General features: G+C 44.8%; 1 protein-coding gene across 2 annotated transcripts in view; it reads right to left on the bottom strand.

Annotated features, from left to right (window-relative positions):
- Positions 1-12410, bottom strand: part of SHTN1 (shootin 1) — a 229468-nt gene that overhangs the window by 60740 nt on the left and 156318 nt on the right. For both annotated transcript variants that reach the window (XM_033943623.1, XM_033943621.1), the window contains exons 15-16: positions 5344-5464; positions 556-739 (exon numbers count right to left, since the gene is read on the bottom strand). In XM_033943623.1, the coding sequence (XP_033799514.1) occupies positions 556-739; positions 5344-5464 (305 nt within the window). The remainder of the gene's footprint in view (positions 1-555; positions 740-5343; positions 5465-12410) is intronic.

Raw genomic sequence — 12410 nt, forward strand, 5'->3', positions numbered from 1 at the left:
GTTCTAGAGCATCATGCCTGGTTAATGCTAGCCGCTAATATTCAGTGACACTCCCAAACACAACAAACCCATATTCCTGGCATATTCTTGGGTTTCTGTGTAAATCTTTATTAAATTTCCAAACTACCATAGTGCAAACAATTTCAATATACATAAGTTTACATGACATGCACATTAAACTTATAGACATTAATGTACAACTATTTCCCCCCCAATCAAATAATCAGAAAAAGTACATACCTACAGGAAACCATCCATATAATCCCCGAATGAAATTCCAATGCAAAATCATCCCCCCTCTCACCCACCTTGGATGTGATTGCTTAAGGGTCGATAAAATAAAATCAGTTATCATCTTACAGAACTTAGTCAATGGTTCCCAAACATCCATAAATTTCTTATACCGTCCCTGTTGTACAGCCATTGAACGTTCTTCTTGGGTCTCTGTGAACCCACTGACTGGATCTTCCTTTTTGGTTTTAAAGGTTGATGGGAAAATACCTTAATTATCTCCTCTTTTCCGATACAATATGTTTTCTATAATTGACTACTTACTGCAGTGTCAGCTTGGATCTTATACCTTCACCTCTCATCTGCAGTTTACCGCCTGACTCAGATCTTACGGCAGCTGCAGGACTAAATTCTGCTTCCATTGGTTTCTGGTTCAACGCTGCTCTGGACACAGATCTCAAGACTGGCATGGACCTGGACTCGGAGGTGGCTAATACTCCAGCAGAATCTGAAAACCAAAAATACCTACATTCACAGTCTGTTGAGCAAAACACACAATATCTCTGCCAAGCCAGAGCAAGAGTCACCAACATCCCTTCGTCTGATAAGCTACGAAGGGGATAAGAACATAAGAATAGCCTTACTGGGTCAGACCAATGGTCCATCTAGATCAGTAGCCCTTCTTCACTGTGGCCAATACAGGTCACAAGTACCTGGCAAAACCCCAAAAAGTAGCAACATTCCATGCTACTGATCTAGGGCAAGCAGTGGTTTCTCCCATGTCTGTCTCAATAGCAGACTATGGACTTTTCCTCCAGGAACTTGTACAAAACCAGCTGTGTTAACCACTCTTACCACATCCTCTGGCAACGCGTTCCAGAGTTTAACTATTTTCTTAGTAAAAAAAATATTTCCTATTGGTTGTAAAAGTATTTCCTTATAACTTCATCAAGTCTTTGTCATTTTTGATGGAGTAAAAAAGACCAATCCACTTGTACCCATTCTACACAGGCTTTTATAGACTTCCATCATTATCTCTCCTCAGCCATCTCTTTTCCAAGCTGAAAAGCCCTAACTTCTTTAGTCTTTCCTCAGACGAGAGGAGTCCCATCCCCTTTATCATCTCGGTCGCTCTTCTTTGAATCTTTTCTAGTTCCATTATATTTTTTTTGAGATAAAGCGATAGCCCATGGTGGTAAGCAGCTTATCAGCCACTTCCAGCTGCAGGCTGTCTTAGCCGCTGAATATAGCCACAGACCCAGAGATTAATTGGGCACTGGCCAATATTCATAGTGGTGCCTGGTTAATTTGGCACATAAAGTCTGGACAGTTGTTTTACTGTCTTAACTTTATACTCATACACAAAAAGTGTGCCTAAGTTTGAGGTTGGACATTTTGTGCCAAACGTCCATAAACCCAGTAGGAAAAATGTCCATTTTCAAAGCAGCCAAATGTCTTATCTTTTATTTTTGAAAATGAGCTAGGTAAGTTTTGATCTTTAGGACGTCTCCTTTTTTTGCCCATTTTCAAAAAAAAAAAAAAAAAAAAAAAATGTCCACGTGAAAAACATTCAAAATCAAGTTTTGCAGATGTACCCACCAACTACCTTGTCTTATTGTGGCAGAAGGAATCCCCATCAGCTGAGCCGGTTTCAGAGATTCCTGGTGGCTCAGTTGATGGGGATTCCCCCTGCCAGGATCAGCTGAGTCGCGGAGCCCTACACCTCTTCCCTGCGTGATGTAAATGACAGGGCTTCCCCCTCCCAATGCAGTGGGAGAGGCCAAAGGCCCTGATTGGCTGAAAATGGCAAAACCAACTCAGCTGACGGGGATTCCTTTGCCACGATCAGTTGACGGGAAGCCTATAGGGGTTTTTTTGCTCTTTGGGTGGTGAGAGGGGGTCGTGACCACTGCGGGAGAAAAGGGGGGGGGTCATGCCTTAAATCCTCCAGTGGTCTTCTTGTTAGTTTGGGCACTTTTCTGGAACTTAGACACAACTTAAACAGGTCTAACTGCTGGCATCTATGTTCCCTCTAGGAAAGCTTTGATTATGGCTGCAGTACATCCAGATTGAAGCCAGCCTGATTCCCGCTCATAACACGTCTCCCAACACGCCCCTTTGAGCTCTAGACACATTGCAGCTTAGAAGTGCTGCTGCATGTCCAGAAAGTTGGTTTTGATTATCAGCACTTGGACGTCCCTGCTATTAGGAAGTCCAGCTCCCGACAGAGGCTGGTTTTTGGACTTTTTAAAGTTTTGATTATGAGCCCCATAGTTAACCAGTTACTGGACTGAGAACCACCGCTGACTGACTAATTGCTCCTCTGCTCTAATCTAACTGGTTAGGGAATGGTTTCTTAGCAGTGATATTAACCGGGTACTATCGCCTAAGTGCCACTGGCTAGCTCAGTGGGGTTTAACTGGGTAGGAACCTCTCATGCCTAATTAAACTCTTTTGAATATTGACCCTAAAGTTACTAAGTAGTACATTTAAAAGAAAGAGGATAAAATATTTTACTTAGGGTCTGGAATTCATTCCCAATGGATGTGGTAAAAGGAGGTAACGTAGTTGAGTTTGGACAAATTTCTGGAGGAAAGTTCATAAATCAGTGATTCTTATACCTGTCCTGGAGGACCCCCAGCCAATCGGGTTTACAAGATATCTCTAATGAAGATGCATAAGTGAGATTTGCCTTTAAAGTAGGTAGTAGGCATGCAAATTTCTCTCATGCATATTCATTAAGGATATCTTGAAAACCCAATTGGCTGGGGATCCCCCAGGACAGGTTTAAGAACCACTGCTTATCCCAGGGACTGGTAACATTGGTTCTTGCTATTTTGGCAACCTGCCGGGTACTTTTGATCTTAACTAGCCACTGATGGAAGCAGGATACAGGGCTAGAAGGAATCCTGGTCTGACTTAGTCTGGCAACTCTTACAAACTTCACTTCAGAATGTCATATATAAACAAAGCTAGTTGTTTCCCAGTGCTTGCACTTGCTTTTCAAAAAATGTTCTAGAAGTTGCTCCTATCTACAAAGTCCAGTAGGTCAATGCACACTGGATATATTTCACACTTTCTAGAAAGTCTGTCATTTCTCATTGAAAGGGATATTTGGATAAAGGTTTGGAAGCCTGATTTTATAAAAGGTACCTAACATGTACATAGAAACATAGAACATGACGGCAGAAAAGGGCCACGGCCCATCCAGTCTGCCCACACTAATGGCCCACCCCCTAACTACCTCCATGAAGAGATCCCACGTGCCAATCCCATCTTTTCTTAAAATCTGGCACGCTGCTGGCCTCAATGACCTGTTGTGGAAGATTATTCCAGTGATCAACCACCCTTTTGGTGAAGAAATATTTTCTGGTGTCGCCATGAAATTTCTCACCCCTGATTTTCAACGGATGCCCTCTTGTTGCCGTGGGTCCTTTAAGGAAAAAGAGATCCTCTTCCACCTCGATACGGCCCGTGACATATTTGAACGTCTCGATCATGTCTCCCCTCTCTCTGTGTTCCTCGAGTGAGTACAACTGCAACTTACCCAGTCGTTCCTGGCCTAATTTACTGTTGCCTAACTCAACCACGCCTATTCTCCACCCCCTAACCACACCTACTTTTCAGGTAGGCATCATTAGGTTTGGAGGGCACCTCAGGCGATGCTAGACTCTGTGCTAATATCAGTGCGTAGCCTTCATTGGTATTTTTAAAAATGTTTTTTTTGTGGCGTAGTCCAATGGTATTCAACCCAGTCCTCAGGGACCACCTGGCCAGTCGGGTTTTCAGGATATCCACAATGAATATGGAGGACAGAGGACCGGGTTGAATACTACTGGCGTAGTCTATTAGTACATCATTTAGTCCATTAACAAAGAAACAAGTTCCACGAGGATTTAAGCTAGGCATGTTTATAGAATCATACCCAAAGAGCCTCTCACCTTCAGATTGCTACTTCAATTCATGCTCAAGTTTCAAGTTTCAAGTTTATTAGGTGACTTGATCAATCGCTTAATCAAATATTCTAAGCGATGTACACTTTAAAATTTACAATTATTAAATATAAAAAATAAATAAAACAAACAATACATACATACAATTACTTTAAAAAATGGGTAAGAACTCTTGATTTTAACATTGATAAACATGGGAAAGGAGGGATGAACTACAATTCATAAAGTAAAAAAGATACATTGAGGGAAAACACAAAGGGAAATAGTTAACACAGGTATCATATAGGAAAACATGATACTGAAACTAAAATTATGTTGTAAAAGCATCTTTAAAAAGGAAGGTTTTAAGTTCAGTTTTAAATTTTCCAAGCTCTTTTTCCTCTCGTAAAAAAATAGGGAGGGCGTTCCATGTTTGCGGTGCAGTACATGAAAAAATAAATTGTCTCCTTGTATTGATAATTTTTAATGAAGGGATAGATAGCAGATTTTGTTCGCTAGAACGTAGAATTCTCTTTGTAGAATATGGAATAAGAAATCTATATAAAAATGCAGGGGTCTTATTTATCAGAGTTTTAAAGATAATTAAACATAATTTATAAGTGATTCTGTAATTAACAGGGAGCCAATGAGCCTCTTTGAGGAGTGGTGTTACATGATCAAATTTTTTTGAATTGGTTATTAATTTTATAATTAACAGTTAACAGTGACCAGAACTCATCTCTACCTATTACAGAAGTAACCAGAAGAACGCAGGAATGCTTGAATAGAGGGGAAGTATCAAAATTCAATGCATTCTTTTTCCTGTTGCTTATCCCCCATTTTACAAAACTGCGCAAGACGTTTTTAGTGCACTGAATGCTCTGCACTGCTCCGACAGTCCTAGAGTTCCTTTGAGCGTTGGAGCAGCGCAGAGAATTCAACTCACCTGCACAGTTTTTGACTTTTGCAAAGGCACACTAGATGCTAATTAATCTGCAAGCTTCCATGATGTTGAAATCAAGAGGAATAAATGTCAAGCGAACATCTCAACGGGTGTTTTCACTGCTAAGAACTAGCAAATTATGAGTTTTGATTAAGAACATTTGAACTTTTACAGGTGAGGAGATACTAGATGGGATAACGTCTGGAAGGGCTGACCCATGAATTCAAAGTAACTTACTCGTACTGTCCTGCTCTGTTGTCACTTTCCTTCGGCGTAAAATTCTTTCCAGCTCCGTCTCATTATCGGTGGTATCTAGGCACTTCAGTCTCCTTTCACTGCTAGATGTGCTTAGTGTTTGCTGGAATAAAGTTGACCCAAAGAAAGGTCAGTTGCAAATGTAACATTTCACAAAAGCCCAACATGTTCACTTAGCCCAACATCTGATCTCCAACAACAAAGAAAGAAGTTGATTAGATTAAACCCCAAATAATAGAAAATGCAGTGAAAACTGATGGATGGCTGCTGGGCCTCGCTGCAAGCCTGGAAAGAGGGAATGGTGAACATTGGTGTGATATACAGGCCTCCTTCACAGACGGAAGAAATAGAGATTTAATAGTAGACATTCAGAATATATCTAAAAAAGGGGAAGTCTTGCTAATAGGTGATTTAACATGCTGGATGTTGATTGGGGTATCTTTATTGCGGGGTCTTCTAGAAGTAGGGAGATTCTGGATTCTCTACAAGGAGAACTGTTCCAGCAGTTGGTAAAGCACAGTTACTTACTGTAACAGGTGTTATCCAGGGACAGCAGGCAGATATTCTTGACTGATGGGTGATGGCACCGACAGAGCCCCGGACAATTTTAGAGTGATTGCACTCTAAGAACTTGGAAAGTTCTAGTAGGCCACACCGCGCACGCGCGAGTGCCTTCCCGCCCGACAGAGGCGCGCGGTCCCCAGTTAGGATAAGCCAGCTAAGAAGCCAACCCGGGGAGGTGGGTGGGACGCAAGAATATCTGCCTGCTGTCCCTGGATAACACCTGTTACGGTAAGTAACTGTGCTTTATCCCAGGACAAGCAGGCAGCATATTCTTGACTGATGGGTGACCTCCAAGCTAACAAAAAGAGGGATGGAAGGAAGGTTGGCCATTAGGAAAACAAATTTTGCAAAACAGATTGGCCGAAGTGTCCATCCCGTCTGGAGAATGCATCCAGACAATAATGAGATGTAAAAGTATGAACTGAGGACCAAGTAGCAGCCTTGCATATTTCCTCAATAGGAGTGGAACGGAGGAAAGCTACAGAAGCTGCCATAGCTCGAACTCTATGGGCCGTGACAGAACCTTCCAGTGTCAGTCCGGTCTGAGCATAACAGAATGAAATGCACGCTGCCAGCCAATTAGACAACGTACGTTTAGAAACAGGACGTCCCAATTTATTCGGATCAAAGGACAGAAAGAGTTGGGGAGCTGATCTGTGGGGTTTCGTACGCTCTAGATAGTAAGCTAGAGCCCTCTTACAGTCCAAAGTATGCAGAGCCTGTTCACCAGAATGAGAGTGAGGTTTCGGAAAGAAGACAGGCAGAACAATGGATTGGTTGAGATGGAATTCAGAGACAACCTTAGGGAGAAACTTTGGATGTGTACGCAGAACCACCTTGTCATGATGAAAGACCGTAAAGGGTGGATCTGCAACTAGTGCATGTAGCTCACTGACTCTCCTGGCAGAGGTAAGAGCAATAAGGAAAAGTACTTTCCAAGTGAAAAACTTGAAAGGAGTGGTAGCCAAAGGTTCAAATGGAGGCTTCATTAAGGCGGAAAGAACCACATTGAGATCCCAGATTACAGGAGGGGCTTTAAGAGGTGGTTTCACATTGAAAAGACCCCACATAAACCTGGACACCAAGGGATGAGCTGAGAGAAGTTTTCCATGAACCGGCTCATGAAAAGCAGCAATAGCACTGAGGTGGACTCTGATGGAAGTAGACTTAAAGCCAGAGTCAGACAAAGAAAGCAGATAATCCAACAATGACTCCACTGCCAGGGAAGTGGGATCAAGATGATGAAGAAGACACCAGGAAGAAAATCGTGTCCACTTCTGATGGTAACATTGCAGAGTGGCTGGTTTCCTGGAGGCATCTAGAATGGAACGAACGGGCTGAGACAAAAGAGTATCATGAGAAGTCAGCCCGAGAGATACCAAGCTGTCAGGTTCAGAGACTGGAGGTTGGGATGTAGAAGGGTCTCCTGATGCTGTGTAAGCAGAGAAGGAAACAGTGGAAGAAGAAAAGGTTCCCTGGAACTGAGTTGAAGTAGAAGGGAGAACCAATGTTGCCTGGGCCACCTCGGAGCAATCAGAATCATGGTGGCTCGTTCCCTCTTGAGCTTGAACAAGGTTCTCAACATGAGAGGTAGAGGAGGGAAAGCGTACAGGAACAGATTGGACCAGTCGAGGAGAAATGCATCCGCTGCCAGACGGTGAGGAGAGTAGAGTCTGGAGCAGAACAGGGGCAGCTGGTGATTGTGAGGAGCTGCAAAAAGGTCTATCTGAGGAGTGCCCCATTGAGCGAAGATGGACTGTAGAGTGAAAGGATCGAGTGCCCACTCGTGAGGCTGGAGAATTCTGCTGAGCTTGTCCGCTAAGGAATTCTTTTCTCCCTGAATGTAGATAGCTTTCAGGAATAGATGGTGGGCTATGGCCCAAGTCCAGATCTTCTGGGCTTCCTGGCACAAGAGGCGAGAGCCTGTCCCACCCTGTTTGTTGATGTAGTACATCGCAACTTGATTGTCTGTGCACAGCAGGAGGACTTGAGGAAAGAGAAGATGTTGGAAGGCCTTGAGGGCATAAAACATCGCTCTGAGTTCCAGGAAATTGATGTGATGCTTCATTTCCTGAGCTGTCCAAAGTCCTTGAGTTTGGAACTCGTTCAAATGAGCTCCCCAGGCGTAAGGGAGGCATCGGTGGTGATGATAAGTTGATGAGGAGGTAGATGGAAGAGAAGACCTCTGGAGAGATTTGAGGATATCAACCACCATTGTAGAGACTGACGAAGAGATGATGTCACAGATATGTGACGTGAGCAAGGATCCATCGCTTGGGACCACTGGGTAGCTAGGGTCCATTGAGGAGTGCGCAGGTGAAGATGTGCGAAGGGTGTGACATGAACTGTGGAGGCCATGTGACCCAAGAGTATCATCATTTGCTTGGCAGAGATGGAACGTTGTGGAAGCACCTGCTGATATAGAGATTGAAGCGTTTGAAGACGGTTGGATGACAGGAACGCTCTCATGAGGACTGTGTCCAAGACGGCTCCGATGAATTGAAGTCTCTGAGTGGGGATGAGATGAGATTTGGGTAGATTGATCTCGAACCCCAGAAGTTGAAGAAACAGGATGGTTTGGTTGGTGGCCAGGAGAACAGTCTGAGATGAATTGGCCTTGATTAACCAGTCGTCCAGGTAAGGAAAGACCTGAAGGTGGTGAGAGCGTAGAAAGGCAGCCACCACAATCAGACATTTGGTGAACACTCTTGGAGAGGAGGCAAGACCGAAGGGTAGCACCTTGTATTGGTAATGACAACGATTGATCATGAAGCGTAGGTACTGTCTGGAGGCCAGATTGACCGGTATATGAGTGTACGCTTCTTTGAGATCGAGGGAACATAGCCAGTCGCCTTAATTGAGAAGAGGGTAAAGAGTGGCCAGAGAAAGCATTCTGAATTTCTCTTTGACCAAGCATTTGTTGAGATCGCGAAGATCTAGGATGGGTCTGAGATCTCCTGTCTTTTTGGGAACTAGAAAATAACGAGAGTAGAATCCTTGCCCCTTTTGATCTAGAGGAACTTCCTCTATGGCGTTCAGAAGGAGGAGGGATTGAACCTCTTGAAGAAGGAGGGAAGACTGAGGAGTGTTCAAAGCAGACTCTTTTGGTAGACCTTGGGCAGGAAGAGTCTGAAAGTAGCCGTGGCGGATGATGTTGAGGACCCACTGGTCCGAGGTGATGGTTTCCCAACGGCTTATGAAATGAGTAAGGCGTCCTCCTATAGGCAGCGGAAGATGGGCAGATGGAGGGATACTGGCTATGTCCTGGAGAACCAAGTCAAAAAGGTTGTGAAGGTTTTTGTGGAGGAGGAGGCTTCACCTGTTGTTGCTGCTGTGCAGGTCTAGTGTTTTGCCTTTGTTGTTGCCTCTGACGCCTGGGTTGTTGAGCTGCCGGTGGCAAAGGACGAGCCACAAATCGACGCTGGTAGGCCGATTGCTGACGAAAAGGCCTGGTAGGTGGGGTCTTCTTTTTTGTTTTGAGGAGAGTATCCCACCTAGTTTCATGAGCCGAAAGCTTTTGAGTAGTGGAGTCCATGGATTCTCCAAACAGCTCATCCCCCAGGCAAGGTGCATTAGCCAGTCGATCCTGATGATTGACATCAAGTTCTGACTCTCTGAGCTATGCCAGTCGGCGCATGGCCACCGACATAGCTGTGGCCCGAGAGGTCAGCTCAAAGGTGTCATAGATCGACCTGACCATGAACTTTCGAAGTTGTAAGAGCGATGAAGAAGTTTGGCGAAAGGCAGATTTTTTACGGTCAGGGAGGTACTTCTCAAAACCAGTCAGATTTTGTATGAGATGTTTGAGATAGAATGAGAAATGGAAAGCGTAATTCCCTGACCTGTTGGCCAACATCGCATTCTGGTACAACCTCTTGCCAAATTTGTCCATGGCTTTACCTTCTCTGCCAGGAGGGACTGAGGCGTATACACTAGCTCCCGTGGATTTCTTTAGAGTGGATTCCACTAATAGAGACTCATGTGGGAGCTGTGGTTTGTCAAACCCAGGAATCGGGATGACTTTATATAAGGAGTCTAACTTGCGGGGGGCTCCAGGAATGGTCAAAGGTGTCTCTAAATTCTTGTAAAACGTCTCTCTCAAGATGTCATGGAGAGGTAATTTGAGATATTCCCTTGGAGGTTGGTCAAAATCCAGTGCATCAAGAAAAGCTTTGGATTTCTTTGACTCAGCCTCCAAGGGAATAGAGAGAGAGTCACACATCTCTTTTAAAAAAGATGAGAAAGAGGTTACATCTGGTTTAGAGGATGGGTCTAAAGCAGAAGGATCCTCATCACCAGATGAACATTCCCCTTCAGAGAGAAGAGGGTCCTCTGAGTCACCCCACAGATCAGGATCCCGAACCTGAAAACTGCGGTCTCGAGATTCCGGTGTGGAGGGTTCCAGGTGTCGGGATTTGCGTGCCGACTTACCTGACCTCATAGACAAGGTACCGGGAGACGTTAAGGGCTGCATCGGTGCCGAAGTCTGAACAGCCTGGTGTTGAGCTCTCGGTTCCGGTGCGAGGACTGGCATGGAGACCGAGGAAGCAGAATGTAACGCTACCGACAAAGTGGATGCCGAAAGAAGAGGCTGCTCCACTGTCGGTACCGATGGCTCAGACTGGACCGGGACCGGAAGGCTCGGTGCCAAAAGTGCAGGAAGGAGTTGTTGCAACTGTTCCTTAAGCTGCACCTGCAGGACAGCGGCGATCCGCTCGTCCAGCGAAGGCACCGGTACCGCCTTTTTCTTCTGCGGTACCTGCGGTGCCATTCTATGCCCCGAGGATGAGGAACCCGAGGTCGAGGTCGGCAGGACTGGGCTCGCTGCTACTGAGACCGGAGGACGCTCCAACGGGGAAGGCTTCTTAGCCGGCTTACCTGAGGGATGCGACGCCGATGCGGTATCGACGAGGTGGGTGCCGACTGAGACGGGGCCGATGTCGGTGCCGGTGCCGCAGAGTCAGACATCTCGGCACAAAACAATAATTGCTGCTGGATCTGCCGATTTTTCAGAGATTTTTCTCTTTTTTAAAGTCGCACAGCGGGTGCAGGTAGACGCTCGATGGTCAGGACCAAGACACTGTAGACACCAGTTGTGTGGGTCAGTGAGTGAAATTGGTCGTGCACACCGCTGGCACTTCTTAAACCCGGGTTGAGGGGGCATGAAGGTAAAAACGGCTTCTGCCAAATCGAAGGCCGAGGCCTCTAAGGTGGCAACAGGCCCCGCCGGGGCGAAATTGAAAGAATTGAAAAAAAAAACCAAAGTTTTTTTTTTTTTTTTACAGAAAAGAAAATAAAAGAAAATGAAGGAAACAATATTTCCTTAAGGGTTTACGTGAGCGGGAAGGCGATATGAAAAAAGTCTTCAACAGCCGTTGAAAGAAACGCGTCTTCTTAGCTCCGCGGAAACTAAGAAACTGGGGACCGCGCGCCTCTGTCGGGCGGGAAGGCGTGCGTGGTGCGGCCTACTAGAACTTTTCAAGTTCTTAGAGTGCAATCACTCTAAAATTGTCCGTACCGGGGCTCCGTCGGTGCCGTCACCCATCAGTCAAGAATATCTGCCTGCTTGTCCTGGGAAAATGGAATCTATGAGGGATGGGGGTCATACTGGACTTGGTGCTTACAAACGGGGAAAGTGTTTCTTATGTAACATTGGGTGATCATCTGGCATCCAGTGATCACTGCATGGCACGGTTTAATATTAAGATGGTTATAGAGAGGGCTCATTCAAAAGTAAAGGTTCTTGTCTTTTAAAAAAATATCTTTGTTCAGATGGGGGATTACGTCAAGCAATTGTTGTCTGGATAGGAACATCTGCAAGAAGTGGAAATAATAATAATAATAATAGCTTTATTTATATCCCATCATACCTTTTCAGTTCAAGACGGTATACAATAAGAGATGCTGTAAGGACAGCGAGGTTACATCAGTTAGATTTGGGAAGGTGTGGAAGACAGTTGAGTGAATGGAGTGGTAGGGAAGGAAGAAGGAGCGTATAAGCAGAGGTAAGAGATGAGTGGAATTGAAGGATCAGATAAATTTGTCAAATAAGTGGGTTTTTAGTGATTTACTAAATGAATGGTATGTTGGTGCGTTCAGGATTAGGTCGCTAAAGATGTTGTTCCAAATCCCTACTTGAAAGGAGAGTGTCCTGTTAAGGAATCTTTTGAATTTGCATCCTTTGGGAGAAGGAAATGTGAACAGTAATGTTCTGTGAGAGGTGGGTAGGGTGAGGTGTTTCAGAAAGTAGGTGGATGCAGTGCCGAGGAGGAGGGTCTTGAAGCAAAGGCAACCAAATTTGAAGAGTATTCTGGCCTCGACAGGTAGCCAGTGAAGTTTCTTGTAGTATGGGGTGATATGGACAAAACTAAAAGGAGTTGTTGTAAGGGCGACAGACCTTTTTCTGAAGACAAGTAAGTAAAAGTAAGAGGAAAAGAAGGCCGTTTTGGTTCTCAAAAGTAGTAGCTGAGAAGTTAAAGAATAAG

The sequence above is a fragment of the Geotrypetes seraphini genome, chromosome 4 (assembly GCF_902459505.1).
Source record: "Geotrypetes seraphini chromosome 4, aGeoSer1.1, whole genome shotgun sequence".
Classification (NCBI taxonomy): domain Eukaryota; kingdom Metazoa; phylum Chordata; class Amphibia; order Gymnophiona; family Dermophiidae; genus Geotrypetes; species Geotrypetes seraphini.